The 18,271-nt window shown below is 37.8% G+C and overlaps 1 protein-coding gene across 1 annotated transcript in view; it reads right to left on the minus strand.

The window, feature by feature from the left end:
- Nucleotides 1-18,271, minus strand: part of ABCA12 (ATP binding cassette subfamily A member 12) — a 198,636-nt gene that overhangs the window by 81,609 nt on the left and 98,756 nt on the right. Inside the window, exons 12-16 of the mRNA XM_055122119.1 lie at nt 8,086-8,342; nt 7,877-7,989; nt 6,425-6,549; nt 4,074-4,247; nt 31-195 (exon numbers count right to left, since the gene is read on the minus strand). Of these exons, the coding sequence (XP_054978094.1) occupies nt 31-195; nt 4,074-4,247; nt 6,425-6,549; nt 7,877-7,989; nt 8,086-8,342 (834 nt within the window). The remainder of the gene's footprint in view (nt 1-30; nt 196-4,073; nt 4,248-6,424; nt 6,550-7,876; nt 7,990-8,085; nt 8,343-18,271) is intronic.

Genomic DNA, 18,271 nt, shown 5'->3' on the forward strand with positions numbered 1-18,271 from the left:
AATAAGAACATCACCAGGTGACTTTTCTACCTGTGTTAATGGAACACTTTTCGGTAGATGCATTTGTGTCAAGGATCTCATTTTGTCTAGTAGTGGACGTGTGCCGGAAGCCATCTGATTGAGAATTTCTTTCAACCTCATGAAGAGCTCTATCATTTTTTCTACTGGTTTTTGATCTTCTCTAGGTACAAACACCTAACAAAAATATGATAAAAAGAAATTAATTATGTGAGAAATTGGAACCACCATACATTATTGCTGAGGATACTAGAAGGTATCATTTTGGAAAATATTGTGATAACTTATTTATTAGCTAAACACAAAGTTACCATACAATCCAGCAACTCCACTTTACAGTTACCCAAAAGTGAAACATCTGTGTACATGAAGTTTCTTTTATTCCTAGTAGCAATACATGCAATAGCCAAGAAGTAGAAACAATCTATGTGAATGGATGCACAAAATGTCTAACATTAAAATGGAATATCATTTACAAGAAAAAGAACTGATATAATGATATTAGTTACAATATATATGAAATTTAAAAATATTATAAGTGAAAAAAGTCTGGCACAAAGTCTGCATAGTATCCAAGTTTATTTATATGAGATCTCTAAAAAGGGAAGTACTATACACAGAAAGTAGAGTAGAAGAAACCTGGACTTGAGGTTATAAGAAGAATACAAATAACCATAAAGTTTCTTTTGAAGTTGTTGGACACATTCTAATATTATAGTATAATTTTATTCTAAAATTATACAGAAAGAGAGTACAGTTGATCAAGCACTTGTCTTGATTGAACTCCAACAAGGTTCAATCCCCATCAGCAGTGATCCCTGAGTGAAAAGTCAGGAGTAATCCCTGTACATACTGGATACGGCAATAAATAAATAAATAATAATAAATTAAATTAAACTGTGATATGGCATTCCCTACACTCTAAGGAAGATTACATCTTGCCATTTGCTCCTATAGGGATGGAATTGGAGGGTGCAAATCCAGGGGAATATGTCATACAGAAAAAGAGAAATACTGAATGACGCCATTCATCAATAAAAAAAAAAAGAAGGGGCTGGAGCAATAGCACAGCAGGTAGGGCGTTTGCCTTGCACTCGGCCGACCCGGGTTCTATTCCCAGCATCCCATATGGTCCCCTGAGTACTGCCAGGAGTAATTCATGAGTGCAAAGCCAGGAATAACCCCTGTGCATTGCCGGGTGTGACCCAAAAAGCAAAAAAAAAAAAAAAAAAAAACAAAACAAAAAAAACCAGCCAAAACCAAATCTTGGGTTTGTATCACAGAACTGAATCTGCTAAATGGGCATGGGTACTGGTGGAGGAGGTCCGATAGACAGCAGTAGAAGGATATTGACCCTGGTGGCCATATCTGAACCACACTTAGAATTTGTTAGCCATTTAGCCATTGCTACATCTTTCTTGCTGGTAAATAACATAAAATCATGCCTTCCATCTGCTTAGGGCAAGGTTTCCTCAACTTTTCAGAATTAAAATTTTGTATGACTCATAGAAGAACTTCATGAATGTGCTACATGTTTTATAATGCCCTGTGCACACCACAAGCTTATGAAAGCATACTTATAAAACATATATGATAATGCTAATCATTATTACCTCAATACATAAAGCAAATAAAAAACAAATAAAATTATGTTGTGATCATAGTTCTAAGATTTTACATATTTGCTAAAAGTTTCATTGAATTGTTTGCTTAAAATGAGTGCATTTTGTGGTATGATATTAAACCCAATGGTGTTGCCTCAAATAAATGATTTTAAATATGAAAAAGGAAGATATAAATTATAGAACTGTTCCTAGATATTATTGTTCAAATATCACAGAATGTGCTCCTGAAAGTCAGAAAAGCTCTCTCAAAAAACTTTTATGATTTCAGCAAAGACAGAGAAGGGAACACCTAGTAGAGAATGTTGGGAGGACCCACTCGGGTTGAAAGCCGCGTACCAAAAGTGGACTATAGACCAAACATGATGGCCACTCAATACCTCTATTGCAAACTACAACATCCAACAGGAGAGAGAACAAAAGGGAATGCCCTGCTGCAGAGGCAGGGTGGGGTGGTGGAGGTTGGGGTGGGGGTGGTGGGAGGGATACTGGGAACATTGGTGGAGGAGAATGGGCACTGGTGGAGGAATGTAAACCAAATACAAACATGAAAGCTCATAAGTTTGTAACTGTACCCCACAGTGATTTACTAATAAAATGTTTTAAAAAAACTTTTATGATTTATAGGCTTAGTCACAATCCCATAATGTTTTTCTGTTTCAGGAAGAAACATGGAAAACCTTTTTAAATTTTATAATAATTTTAATCCCTTCATTTAATGATTTATCTACATTGATGGGTACCTGTTCTGTTCTCAGCATTGGCCAAGGCAATAAAGGCTCAGTGGTGCAAATACTGTTACTCTCCCACCATTCAGGGAGCTCTGGAGAAAATATCCCAAATCAGTCCATTGACAAAAGGCTGAGTACTAAGGTGTAGGAAGAGTTTTGCAAAGAAAGTAGAAAAGGTCTTTCTAAGATAGCACTCCAAAGGAGAGTAGAAACAAGACATAGGAGGAATAAAGATAAGGTTATAAGCAGAGGGAAAAGACGCCTGGGGGTCCAAGGGAATGGAATCTCTTTGCAAGAAGAGCATTCAAGACCCTCATTATGAGTCTCAGACTCAGTGGGAGATTGTCCCAGGAACATAGCTGCCTCAATAGCACAGATACTAATGAGGTTCAGAGTTTTCTTAGTTAGAATCAAAGTATTTGCTTTTCTTCCAGTATTCTAAGCACTCTTTCAGTGATGTTTAATAAATTGACTAATGAGCAGACATTTTTGTTACTATTGTTACTTCTGGTCTCGACACCAAAACAAAACAAAACAAAACAAAACCGGAAATGGTCTTCTGCATTTGAGTGCTAGACTCAACCTGAAACATTTGCTGTGAAATCTTCTCTGCAAAGGCATTGTAATATAGAAAGATGATTTTTGCTGGATTGAATTCATCATTTCTATTCATATGCATATTCGGTGATGCTTTATGCAAAAAAGAAGCATTTAAGGGTATTTGCGAGTTCCTTGTTGGGCCTGGTATTCTTCTTGACTTTTGAAATGCTCCAGTGAGCAAAGTAGCTCTTCTATATCCTAATGGGATATAGAAGATGAATCATGAAAATGAAGACTAAAACATATAGCGTGTTGGAAGCGCAAGAGCACACTAAGTGGGCAGGGAAAGGAGGCTTAAGTGTGCAGTAGATGAGAGATTGGTTGCATTTTCAAGAGGTCAGGGGGTCTTAATGAGAACGTCAAAGAGGAAGAAAGGGAAATCGCCGTTCAGATCATGAGCAGGGCACCTCCCGAAGCTGGGGCGGGAGCTGACGGGGCAGGGAGATGGAAAATCAGAATCGGAATTTGAGATGGGAAGTTGTGAGAATTGTGGGACCTCTGTAAGACGTGGAGGTTTACTTGAATAAAACAGGAAGCTCCTGAATGGTGTTGACCAGTGGGACTTCATGTGACCTAAGATTTGAACGGATCATTCTGGTGTTTTAGGGCAGTGATGGGAAGGGAGCAAGTGTGGGGGGGCAGGAGGCCAGTTAATAGGCCATTTTGGAAATAATGGTGTGGGATAATGACTCATACCTAGATTATTTGTAGCATTTTCTAAAAACCTTTTATCCTATTTACTCTAATGTGGCAACAGCATAAGTCAGCTGTGTCGCCTCTGGTTTTACTTCAAGAGAAGAACATTGTTATTAAAACTTTCATATTTTACTATAGCATATATGAAGCTGAATACCTGGTCTTGGATATGCAAACCGAGAGTTAATAAGGCATTAATGTTAATTTCCTTCCCTATAAAATGTGCAAATTTGCAAGATATGATTTCTAAGGTCCCATTTTGTTCCAAAATAAAGGAATAATTCCAAACGCTGTATAAATGAATACTCATTCCTTAGAGTAGTAGGTAAGTTACCTACTACATGCATAATCAAATATTTTTATATTAAACCACAAATATAAAAATATTTCAGCCACAGTAACTTGCCTTGTATGCGAAGTTGTGAATATCTAAATAGTGAAGGAGAGTGATTGCAATGAGGTAGGACTGCCGGGACCTCTCAGGAAGAGGAAGGCTACAGAACTCCTTCATCACATCTTCCAGCTTGGGATTGGTCCCATTAGCATCACAAGAATGCAGCCAGAACACACGAGAAATAATCTGCAAGATGGATAAAGACATACGTTCATTTCAGCGGTTTCTCTTATACGCAAAGACTTCAAATAAAAATGTGACCAGTTATTCTCAAAGTCAAGTGTTTTTTTCTTAAAGCACTGATTACTATCAAGAACGCTAAAGTGTCCACTATTTCCTGGAATGAGAAATTGTTCAAGGAGTAGATGTGAAAGGGAGACAAAGAAGAGAGTGGGATGATTCTTGGCTTTTCCACTTAAACAACAGGGTGCTTGCTGGAGCTGGGAAAGATCATTCATTTGGAATTAGTCTGGGGAAATTGCTAGTTGAAATCTCATACTGCCTTTAAAATTTTACTCTTAGTTTATTCAAATTGCATTTCATTAAAACTTGCTTTTGCATTTCATTTTTATAATGATTTGAAGTTGCAATCTCCTACAATAAACCCCGAGGTCTAGAGATGAAAAGCAAAGTACAAAGCTCAGGATCACACAATCCTGTGAATTAACCATCCTGGACAGTGAGGCTTGTGTGAAAGGGAGGTGTGAAAATGGGAAGGAAGATGTCATCTCTCCTGTGACTGAGCTGCAAATAAAGAGAAAACTTTATGAACTTTAAGATTATAGAAACTTTTCCCTTTTTCCCCTTTTGAACAAAGAAAGGATATACATTCTCCATTTACATGTTTTTATGTATTAAAATAAATCTCAATTCAGAAGAAACACAATGGCTGTAATTAGATCAGAGAATCAATTGAACAGAGAGGTCAAATCAAAGGAAAGGGTGAATCCTTATGTGCTGGATCAAGTGGATAAAAGTGAAGACAAAGCAGTTTTAATTTTCATATGGGGAAACCAATTGCATTGACACAGTAAACCTAAATACTTTCCAAATACAATCTTAAAGTCTTTTTAGAAACTTGATCAAATATTGGAGAACAGCTGGTCTGTGCTTAGGAATTATACACTCTGTCACACCTAAATTTTGAAGGGAAGAGGTTTTAATCTTGACAGCTCTTTTGGAAAATGTCTATGACACTTCTATACAATGGACGTGGAAAAGGGATAAAAGATAAGACATTTCAAGTGGAAAACCCTATTATCAGCCTATGAGGAAATGCATTATTCATTTCACACCAAAAATATTTTTAAACCCAATAAATTTATCCAAAGTTCCCGGACCATACCTGTTTTCTATACAATATCTTATCTTGGGACTTTTAAAAAGTAAAAATATGTGTTTATTTTTATTTTATTTGTAGCAAATTGCAAATCAACTCTGTCTCTTTCCCGAGTTTTGGGCCACTGAAACGTGATCAAAAGAGAGTGGGAAATCATCAAAAGAGAGTGGGAAAATTTACCTCATATAAGTTGATTATGAAACTAAATACAAATAACTATTGATCACACTGCCTACTTTAAAAAGTTTTTGAGGGTAAAACCGGACAATGACAAATACTGGATGAATCTGTGGTGTATAGAATAACACAACAAGAAAATAACTGAAAGTTATCAAAGAAGGAAAATACATTGGGCCCAGATCACTAGGTTATGTAAATGCCAGAGAAGAAGAGAATTAGAGGGCAGAGTCAAGAAGAGGCAATCGGGAGTTAACATAGAGGCAAGGGTCAGGGTCCTTACTATTCAGTAGTATAGAGGGGAGGTATTTCATACAGCAAATCCATTAGAGTCAACAATACTATAAGCATGGGCCCAAAGTACAATAATTAAACTTTTAAGAACTTTCTGTGAAGGAGATAGGTAGGGGGTGGTGGGGAACCTAGGGTTCCTGGTGAAGAAGATACAAATACTGGTGAGATTGGAGTTAGAACATGATATACCTAAAAGTTGTTTGATTTACAACTTTGTAAATCAAAAATCAAAAGTTGTTTGATTTACAATTTTTGTAAATTTCATATTAAGAAACAAAAACCAACCAACCAAATAAAGGACAAAAGAGGCCAGAAGAAGGACAAAGATAATTACGGGAAAGGAAATCAAAGCACAGAGTGGCTTGATTCTTGTTTTAGAATTTTACTTGTATCTTTACTTCAGAGTTAAGACTCCAATTTATCACTTGTGTTATGATAAATCCACTAGATTTTGCATGCAGTTTCTCAGTATTCTACAGATAAGTGGTCAAGAAATATCAAATGCTATTTATATTTCTAAACCTGGATTCCAGTGGAATGTATTACACCTCACCTCAGCTCTGTTATCAGGGATAGGCATGGCCAGCAAATTGTCAATACTTCTGTTGGACAGTACTGTTCTTCTTCTTAGTTCTTCTCTCAGCTCTTGAACATTTTTAAACAATTCTATTAACTCGCCTGCACACATACACAAAAGTCACATGTTAGCGGCAAAGCAATTCCTTTTGGTAGTACTAACATAGAGAAACCTTCTAAACAATACATATAATTCAACATTTATGCCTTATGCCAGGAGCAGATGTTTCCCAGTTTGAGCAAACTTTGCATATTTAGGGTCTATGCCTATCTGATTTAGACTTGTTTCAATTATAATATCATTAACCCACAATAGCAGATTGCTCTGGGTTTATAAATTTTCCATAGGCGGCTATGAAGCCAGGTGGATTAAAAATAAGATTTTTCTCACAGACTTTGACCATGTAATGTCTGAAGTGAATTATGTGTACTACATATGCTCTTTTGATTTATAAAATCACACAAATTCAAAATGCTTTGTGGATGTGTTATTCTTGGCATCAAAAATATTTTAACTTCAATTTGCATTACATTGTTATATTAGTACAAGGTTTGCTAAATCTTTCACATTATGCCACAATGCATGTTTCTTAAGTTTGCCTCATATGCTACAGTTTATAAAGAGTTCCATAATCATTCTTTCACTTTTAAATACAACACATTTAACTCCAAGATTTAAGGGATAGTGATTATGATTATTTCACCTCTGGGTCATCTAACGCATAACATAATTTTATTAATAAATTTTAAGTAAATTTATTAATTTGCTAAAAATTATTAGTCTGCTAAAATGAAATTTTTACTTCATTTTAGCAGATTGCAATCTCTATTCTATAAATGCTTTTCAATTTATTTACAAACTATCCCTTAGTAAAAAAATGCTTTATTTTTGGACTTAGTGTCCTTTTGATTTTGTGGCTGCCTGTTGTCTAAAATCCTGAATGTTCTTTTTTCCAGTATTGAGGTATTATGCAAAGAAGAAGTGAATTTCATGATGTATCGTGGTGAGAATACTAATAGGACGTTCTGAATGGAGATTTCTGCAGATAGCACATTTGAATTTTTTAAAATCAGATTATTCACGTGAAAGTAAATATATTTTATCTTACCTCATGCGATGGACTGCCTAATATACTTTAATATGTCAGAGAAACAAAAGGCAAATGGCCTAACTGGGTAAATTTTTGAATGTCTCTAGGCTATGAAATAAAAGCTCCCTATTTCATTTTCTTCTAGGTTGTGTGTGTTTACTTTAGACAAGCAGTCACATTTGAAAGCTTCAGGCTTCACATGTGTCGGGGAAAGAGTAATACAGATATGTTTTACATTGGGGAACTTAAAAAAAAAAGGTCTTTCTTAAAACTGCTGCATGGAAACATCTCACCCAGTCTAATAGGACAGAATTTAAAATATAAAAACGGGGAAACACCTGGCCTTCCAGAAGCGTCTCCACTGCTATTGACATGCAGCACAGCCTCCATGGTGGGCAACAGTCGTGTGATATTTTCCAAGTAATTCATTTGCAAAGCCTTTTCCAAAAACCTGGAGCCGAACAGAAGAGAGGGAGACATTGAGAGAGGCGTATTGATCATTTGAGAAGTCATTTCCCGAAGGAAGAAGACAATGCAAGGAACTCACTGATCCATATTCAAGTTAATTTTGTTTGGATCCCCAGTAAGCAAATCCCTTAGTTTTTCCGATAGAATATTGTCATGGAACAGTAAGTTGGTTGCTATTTCGGTGCCAACTTCTGCTGCTTTGAGGAAGCGCACATGGCGGATGCTGTCTTCACACAGGTTCCCAAAGTTCAGATTGGATTGCTGACACATTTGCTCTATTGAATTGAAAGTTTCGGGTTCACAAAGAAGTTCAGTCAAATTTCGAAGCTGAGAAAGCTTTCCAGAAGAGGGAAAGAGTGGGAAATAGATTAGTCACATAAAACTGATATATGTATATATATATATATTTAATTAATTAATTTTTTTAGTTGAGTCACAGTGAGATACACAAAGTTGTTCATGATTGGGTTTCAACACCCATTGGGTTTCCAAAACCCATACCTTTACCTGTGTATATTTCCCACCGCTAATATTTCCAGTTTCCCTCCCTCCCCATCCCAGACTTCTATGGCAAGCACTTTTCTTCTTCTTTCTCCTCTTCCTCCTCCTCCTCCTCCTTCTTCTTCTCTCTCTCTCCCTTCCTCTCTCTCTCTCCCTCTCTCTCTCTCACTAACTTTCTCTCTTTCCTTCTGGATCTCTGCACCTTATGGTTTGCAATTCAGATGCTGAAAGTTTATCAGAGATATCCCTTTACCTACTTTCACCACTCAGTTCCTGTCCAAAATGGACTTTTCCAACTATTATTGTCATAGTGAAACTGATATTTAACATGTAATATTAGGCAACCTAAAAATATTTCCAAAAGGAATTATACTTTTTTTTGTTAACTGGCAACAGTTTAACGACAAAGCACTGTTTTCTCTCATTTAAGTTCATTCTGCTGAATCTTATAAAACTCTTAGATCTTTTAGACTTATTATCAACTACTCACATCATGCAGGTTCTTGGCCTAAAATCATGTAGTTGAGGAACCAGAGAAATAGCACAGAGGTTAAGTTGCTTGCTTTGCAGGCAGCCAAACCTAGTTTAATCCTTGATACCCTATGTGGTCTGGAAACCTGCCTTGCCCAGGAGTGATCCTTGAGTGCAGAGCCAGGAGAAAGCCCTAAGCACAGTAGAGTGTGGCCCCCTAAACCCAAAACAAAGCAAATCCTGTAGTTCAGTTTTGTTCAGTTTAAATTATAATCACTAAAATTAATTTAAATTTTTATGTTATATTTTAAATCATGTATAGTGGTAGAGAGCAAGGCAGATTAGGTTGGAAAAAAGACAGATTGGGTAGGGAACTTTAGAAATACTTGTTCTCCTTATACACATTAGCAAAGCTTCTAACTAGCAACCAAACTAGAAAACAAGTGCTCATGAAGAGTTGGTGTGATTAAAACCCTGCACCAGCAGTAGTAATTAAACCCTTGGGAATGTAAACTGATGCATTGCCTCTGGAAGACAGTATGGTGATTCTTCAAAAAAATAAAATATTGATTTTTTTCATAGAATGCAAAAACTCCACTTTTGTGCAATGAAATTGAGGTGTCAAACATGTTTGTACACCTGTTTGCAGCAGTATTATTCACAAGAGCCAAGAAGTATAGGTAAGGGACCAGAGCGATAGTTCAGCAGGTATGGCTTATATGCGGCCAACCCAGGTTCAATTCCCGGCATCTCATATGGTTCCCCCAAGCACCACCAGGAGTAATTCCTGAGCGTAGAGCCAGGAGTAACCCCTAAGCATTGCTGGGTGTGACTCAAAAAGGAAAATAAAAAGAAGTAGAGGTAACCCAGGTGTCCATGGTTAGATGAATGGATAAACATAGTGGAGTGTTGGTATATTATTTGGTCTTTAAAAGAAAAGAAGTTCTTTGGTCAGAGAGATAGCACAGCAGGTAGGGCACTTGCCTTTCACATACTGAGTTTGATCCTCATCACCCTATATGGTCCCCTGAGCCCACCAGGAGTGATCCCTGAGCTCTACCAGGTGTGCCTCCCACCAAAAAAAAAAAAGAAAGAAAGAAAAGAAAGAAATTCTTACATATACTAACACATAGAGAAAGCTTGGGGACATTATGCTATGGGAATCAAGACAGATATTGTATGGTCTCCTGTGTATGTTTCCTAAAGTAGGATTAAGGTTCCTGGGACTACATGAGATAGAGAGAAAGGAGTTGTTTCATGGCCACAGGACTTCACTTCTTTTTCTTTATTCTGTATGATTTTTGCTACTTCTTCCCATCCCCAATACCTGGCAGTGAGCAGGGCTTACTCCTGGCTCTGTGCTCTGAATGTATATTACAGCCAGCAAGTAAGGGCCTACCCAGGTGTGTTAAATACTTCACACTGGAGTATTAAATACATTCACATTGTTCCCATAACAGTATAAATGTATTTCATATATTTGAGTATACAGTTTTGAATGGTTATGGTGGTCAATTTTGTTTTGTGTATTTTGCAATGGAAAACTAATGGACAAAAAAAAGCCTTTTTAAAAGTTGCAATATAAGACTCACATGCATTTTAATTAGATTGCATTTAAAATGTAGATGGGAATGCACCTGTTCCAGAAATGTCTGCACTCTTACTGGAATATTTTCAAACTTTATGCCTATCGAGGGAAATTACGTGCTTTTGCTCTATGGAAGTGCTTAAAGGGCTGAAAATTTGACACCCAGATGAAAAGGAGAAAAATGAAAATCAACTAATTTCCCATCCTGTCAACTTTATTCTTCTCTGCAGTTTATGATCCTCTGGATGTTCTAAGGATATATACCGAAGTCTTACTTCCTAGGGGAGAAAATTATGCCTCTGGGACAGCCAGTTCAGTTGTGCTTGGAGCTACCCTAGAGCTATTCCTTTCAAGAAGTGAAATAATTCGGAGCTGTACCTAAAGAGTAACTATATGTGCCTTTCATTGCAGCTTAGTCAGATCAGACACTGCATTTTGACAGAAATAAGATATTTTATAGTACGGAAAAATATTTAGGAATATTATTTTCATGTGTCAAATAAGAAAGGCACAAAGATCTATCTTTGATGAGAAGTTTATAGTAACTATATGCACAGACAGTGGTAATTAAATACTGATCATCTTAGACAGTAAATATCTTTGATCTGATTATTATTTCATATCCCAATTGACTTATGACTTTGAGCTATCTAAAATGCTTCATGCATATTTTTAAAAAACTCAGACTAAAATAAAAAGACACTCAACAGACTGGGAAAAATATTTGTCCATGATAATTCAGATAAAAGACCAACATCCAACATCTCTAAAGAACATGTAGAGCTCAGCAAAAATAACAACAAAAATCAATAGCCCCCATCAAAAAATAGGAAGAAGAGATGAACAAGACACATGGATAGCAAACAAGCTATGAAAACATGTTCATTATCACTCGTATTATGAAACACTTCAAAACACCAATGAGTGCCAAGGAGTGAGGATGACATATTTACCTTTCTGTTTATCTATCTATCTATCTATCTATCTATCTATCTATCTATCTATCTATCTATCTATCTATCTATCTATCTATCTATCTATCTATACCTATCTACATCTATACACCCCAAACAACTGAAAACAGCAAATGTTGACAGGGATGTGGTGAAAAAGCAACTCTAATTCACTGCTAGTTGGGAATGTCACCTGTTACAGTCTCTATGGCAAACGACACAGAAATTTCTCACAAAATTAGGAATATATCTGCCATTTAAGCTAGCTATTTTACTTCTAGGTATCTATCTCCAAAACGAGGAGATACATGCACACCATGTTCAGCGCAGTTCTTAGCACAATAGTCAGGGTATGGAAACAACCTAAATGTCCAACTACAGTGAGTGAATAAAGTTGTACCTATATACAACGAAATACTATGCAGTCACTAGAAAAAATAAAATCTTGCCTCTCACAACAACTTGGATGGAATTGGAGAGTATTGTTCTGAACGAAATTAGCTAGAGAAAGAAGGATCAATGTAAAATGAACTCACTCATTTGTGGTATATCTAAACACAAACCAGAGGTATGGAAAATATCAATCAATAATCAACCTCAAGACTGGAACACAGATATGAGTGCTAGATGAGGGGTCAGGGCTGAGGGGAATAAATCGGCTGTCAGGAAATAATACTGAAACCTAAGTGGGAGGCTGGAGCACATGAGTGATGTTAAGGCGGGTAACAGTATGCACCCAAACCACAACTACCAATTAACACATAATGAGGTCAGGAGTGGGAGGGAGGGGACATTGGACTCGAGTCCACTGAAAGATGTGTGGAGGTCACTGGTGCTTTGCTGGTAGTAGGGATGGGCAGTATCTTATGCATCCATCACCCAAACGTGAACACTACTATAATCCTGTCACCTAAACTACTATAAAAATATATTAATACAATTTTTTTTTTGCTTTTTGGGTCACACCTGGAGATGCTCAGGGGTTCCTCCTTGGCTTTGCACTCAGGAATTACTCCTGGCGGTGCTTGGGGGGCCATATGGGATGCTGGGAATCGAACCCGGGTTGGCCACATCCAAGGCAAACACCCGACCCGCTGTGGTATCTCTCCAGCCAGCCCTAACACAAATTTTAAATGAATAAAATTCTACATACTAACCTTGCTGCTATGAAAAACATTCCATTATGTAATAAATCTAATCATCTTATGAGCTGTAACTACGTGTTTGCCACTCCATGGCTTCCTTTGATTCTTTTTTCCTCATAGCAAATATGATTAGAAGCTTCAAAAGGATAGGTGGCAGGTCTTCCTGCCACATCCTCATCTTACTCTGGATATTTCTTAAATAAAATGATGCCCAGAAAAATTATATAGTTTTTGAAAACTAGATGATGACTTGAGTAGACCTTTCTCTAAAGAAGACACATCAGTGAACAACAGGGTCATGAAAAGATACTCAGTTTCATTAGATAGCAGGAAAACACAAATGAAAGTCACAGTGAGATATAACCTATTTGTCAGAATTAGTGTCATCCAAAAGACAAGAGATAACAGAGGTGTGGATGTGGAGAAAAGGGAAAACTTCCACGCTGATGTTAACTGATAGTGTGAATTGCTATGGATAACAGTATGGAGGATTCCCCCCCAAATCAAAATTAAATGATTGCATTTATTTATTGGACTGAAGTGATAGCACAGCGGGTAGGGCATTTGCCTTGCACGTGGCCAACCCGGGTTTGATTCTTCCATCCCTCTTGAAGAACCCGGCAAACTACCAAGAGTATCCCGCCTGGCAACCTACCCGTGGTGTATTCGATATGCCCAAAACAGTAACAAATCTCACAATGGAGACGTTACTGGTGCCCACTCGAGCAAATCGATTAACAATGGGACGACAGTGCTACATTTATTTACTTTGGCTTTGGGGGCTCACATCTGGTGATGCTCAAGACTTACTTTTGGTTCTATACTCAGGAATTACTCTTGGTGGTGCTCAGAAGACCATATGGGATGTCTGGGATCAAATCCCGGTCAGCAGTGTGCAAGGCAAATGCCCTACTGCTGTATTATCACTCTGGACCCCCAAATCAAAATTACCAAAGAATCCAGAAATTACATTTGTGGGATTATATCCAAAGAAAAATGAAATGAAAACATTAAGAAAAAAACTATCTGTAATCTCATGATCACAGTTAACTTGGTTTACCAGAGTCAAGACCTGCAAACCACCTAAGTTTATCCATATATCTTACAACCTCTAGGTTTTTGTGTAGGAATATTATTCATCCATACAAATCATAAAAATCTATCACTTCCAACAACATGAAGGGACCACAGTGGCATTAGACTAAGTGATATTCTACCTTCAACTCTGACACAAAATATAATAAAATTATAAAATGTGCATCAACATCATTTTACATGTTTCATTGATCATTAATAACCAAGTTATATTCCAAAAATTATAACTCTGACTGGCAGGGCCTGTGGGTTGGAGGAGGGGTGAAGTAGCCTGCTGCCAGAGGAAGGTAATGGTGGGCTGAAAAGCCACCCACAGCCTTATGGATCTCCACCCACCGAGGCTGACCCTGGCCATGGCACATGCAGCTGAATGTTCCTCCACAGTCCAGGGCAAAGAGGCATCCCACCAGCATTGCAGGCTGAGGGGGTTGACAAACAGGCCCCTGCTCCAGGTGAAGACAAAGACTGGCTCCTCCCCCCTAAGCCCATCAGCCATTCCCTCAGACTCAGAGAGCAGGTGTGAGTCAGAAAGTATAAAAGGCTGGGTCTGCTGTGAATGTTGGCCCAACATCAGGGGCTGAGGCTATGGGATTAGGCTGTGAGGCGGCAGAGGCACACTCCCCTTTGTACAGCAGAGTCCCAACAACTGCTGGAAAGAGTCTCTTTTTGTTCCAGTTTCACAGGCTTTGTGTGGGAGTGGTGACATGAACCTGAATTGTTATCCCAGTTATTATGATTATGATTATGATTATGATTGGGTTGGAGTGATAGCACAGCAGGTAGGGCGTTTGCCTTGCATGCAGTCGACCAAGTTTCAATTCCTCCACCCCTCTTGGAGAGCCCGGCAAGCTACCGAGAGTATCCCACCGCACAGTAGAACCTGGCAAGCTCCCTGTGGCATATTCAATATGCCCAAAACAGTAACAACAAGTCTCACAATGGAGACATTACTGGTGCCCACTGGAGCAAATCGATGAACAACAGGATGACAGTGACAATGATGATGATGAAGATGATGATGATGATCCATGTCCACACAGAACCAGAACCAGACCCTTGGACATAGCCTTCACAGTGCATCAGATGCCATGAAGAAGCAGAGGAGACCATCCAAATTAATGAATGAAGACAAAAGTCCAGAAAGGTTCTGAGCACCCAAGAACTCTATAGCCTGTTAGATGATGACTTCAAAGTGACAATGCAAGGATGAGCAATGAATTTAGGGAGACCACAGAATTCTCTAACAAAGAGAAAATAGGAATGGATATGAGAAAAAATGCAATCTGAAGTCGCTGGACTGAAGAGCCTCATAGGTTAACTAAATAAAATGCATTGCAGCAGAACGACAGAAGTCAAGAACAATCAATGAGATGGAAGATAAGCTACATGAAATCAATAAAGAACAGAATAAACAAAAAAAATGAGAAGAAATGAGGAGACTTCAGGGATAACTTTACTAGAAATAACACTCAAGGTTTAGGACTTGTTGAGGGGGAGGGAAGAGAAAATTGGAAAGAACTATTGGTTGAGGAAATTATAACTGACTTCTTTCCCAATCTCAGGATTGAATCATATACACAAATCAGAGAAGTTCAAAGAGTTCCAAGTAAAATAAACCTAATAGAAGAACTCCAATATATGCTATAATTAAATGGCAAAAGTCAAATATAAAGATAGAATACTTCGAGTATCAAGATAAAAAAAACATACATATAAAAGTCTCATAGCAGATCTATCAAATGAAACTACAGTCTGACATAGAAAACCCACTGGATAAAATAAACATCTCAATTGGAATACTATATCCAGCTATAATATCATTCAAATATGAAGAAGTAACACAAAGTTTATGAACCAAAAAGAGCTAAATAAGTCCATGCTTAAACTAGCTTTGTGAGATTCACTGAATGGTCTAATTTGAAAGGGAAATAAGCCCTATTTGGGGAGTATTATGATACAAAAGAAAAAACATAAAGTGGGGAACAGAAGTATAGGAATAATGGGGTGGGACATTGAACGTAAAGCACACTTAATTTATATGTAAGAAGGGATATAGAATCAGTATTCAGAGGTAAATTTCATGGAAATCTTTAGAAAAACATACAAAGAGGACACATTAAAGAAGAGGCAACTAGAGCTTGATCAGTGCATAAAAGACAGATACCAAAGCATGGGTAAGAGAACAAAAGATGGCCAAAAAATTAAATACAAGCTTCACAAACACAATGGCCTTATATAAAACTCTAGCAATAAATCTCTTCATTTTAATGATCATCAATGACCTTAACAGATCCTGATAGTTTTCCTTAAAACTGAATTTGCTAAGAAGGAGAAGGATGTAAGAAAGGAGACCTAGAGACAGTGGTGGATGATGTTGGTATTCCATTGGCAGGTAGGGTACAGCGATCCTGTATTCTTAAAACAATATTAATACTATTGTAAATCCCAGAAAGTAAGTTAACAAACAGACATTATTATAGGGAGGAGCAAAAGTGGAAGAGTAGCATGCTTTGATTAAAACAGTGTGGCGAGAAAGGAAAAAAAAAACTGTCATCAAAGCATTTGGCATTTTTGTATGCTCTAGATCACCATAAATGAAGTCTTGGAAAGGGGCAAGCCTACATAACTATCAGAATCATGATACTAGTTACCAAGGTGGGAAAAGTACAGGAGAAAAGTGTTATCTTTAGTTTGAAACGCTAGACGCTTCTCTTCACTCTTTCAGCGATGACGGCTAACTCTTCTCCGTGTGTCAGACACTTTGCAGGTGCCATAGATACAACGGTGGAAAACTGGGGATGACCCTCTAGAGCGTGTACTCTCAGAATGAATGGATTCTGGAAACTGCAGAGAGCAGTCTTGATTATTATAACTGACAATAGCTCTCTACCCAGGGGGCAGAGGAGTAGTTCATTTCTACCTCAGTGGTTTCTGGAATAGTGCAATCCTCCCAGGAGCAGTTTATTAAAAATGTGGAAGCTACTTAAATGATTCTTAATTCCATTCCCCTCACATTAGTATAAATGGCTGAGAATGCCTGGCTTTCATTTCCCTAGTGTACGCTGATTATAAATTGAGAACTACAATGAGGAATGGTCCAGGAAATGCAATGACATCACCCGTATTCTATGTTAACATCATTTGTTTCCACATTCGTGTCAAGTTTTGACTATGTGCTACATGTGTTGTGTCCAAGATGCAGGAGACATAGTTTTATCAGATTTTATATGCAGGGAGATAAACAGACTTTTCGTATATAAAAAGTCTGTGATGTCAAGTAATAAGTAGCCAGAGTCAGCAATCTCGTCATCAGGACTCTTCGTTATCCCTTCTACCAGGGGGGTTTCAATGAATGCCTAGCCTAACCTCCCGAAATATGCTTGAAACTGTCTCTTCTTTTACTTCTTTGCCACTCCATAGAGCGGAGCACACACTCTCTGCTTAGACAACTGCACTTACAACCAACCTGGCTTTTCTTGGATCTTTCCCTCACGGTGTGTTGTAAGCATTCTAGACTTGTAGACCAACACTGGTCTGTGAATCAATAGTTGGAAACACTGTCACTGTCACTGTCATTGCTCATCGATTTGCTCTAGTGGGCACCAGTAACGTCTCCATTGTGAGACTTGTTGTTACGGTTTTTGGCATATTGAATACACCACGGGTAGCTTGCCAGGCTCTGCCGTGCGAACGGGATACTCTTGGTAGCTTGCCGGGCTCTTCAAGAGGGGTGGAGGAATAGAACCTGGGTCAGCCACATGCAAGGCAAATGCCCTACCGCTTTGCTATCACTCCAGCCCAATCGTTGGAAACAGCTAATATATTATTTTCTTCAGATTCACAACTTTCAGAATTCGACTCCAATTCCCTGACTAACTCTAAAGAAGTCTTTGGGATCAGAGCCTCACTTCTCTGCAGACCCTTTCCCTGCCTTTGGCATTGAGATTTTCTGCTCTAGCTAGAGGCATGACTCCAGATTACTCATCTGTAATTCACTCTCACTTTCTGTCTTATAAAAGTGACCCTAGAGTACCCCATCCTACAGGGTCTGAAGAATGCAGAATAAGCATTATCAACTCCACAAGATTTCTTCTCTCTACCATTTTCCCTTGCTATAGAGTTAGGTATACCACCACCTTACAAAAAATCCTATCATTCTACATAACACAATATTTTTCTCAATGTGTTATAATTATTGGTCTGTCTTCTTAAGCCCTCCATTGAATTGATTATAAGGATGCAGGGGTGAGAGATTACATCTTTTGAAGAAATTGATTAGTGTTATGGGAACACAGTTGCAAGAAGGATGAAATGAATAGATAAAAATTGTTTGTACACAATCACTATTCAGGCTAGGAAACAGAGAAATGTGATACTCCAAGATTAAAGGAGTGACATTTACTCATTCTTAACGGATGAGAAAGAATTTTCCAGATGAATGCATAAATTCCTTCTCATTTACACAAAGAAAAATAGCGCTAAATTAAGTATCTTAGAAATTTTGGCCTGGTA

This window comes from Sorex araneus, chromosome X (genome assembly GCF_027595985.1).
Source record: "Sorex araneus isolate mSorAra2 chromosome X, mSorAra2.pri, whole genome shotgun sequence".
Lineage (NCBI taxonomy): Eukaryota > Metazoa > Chordata > Mammalia > Eulipotyphla > Soricidae > Sorex > Sorex araneus.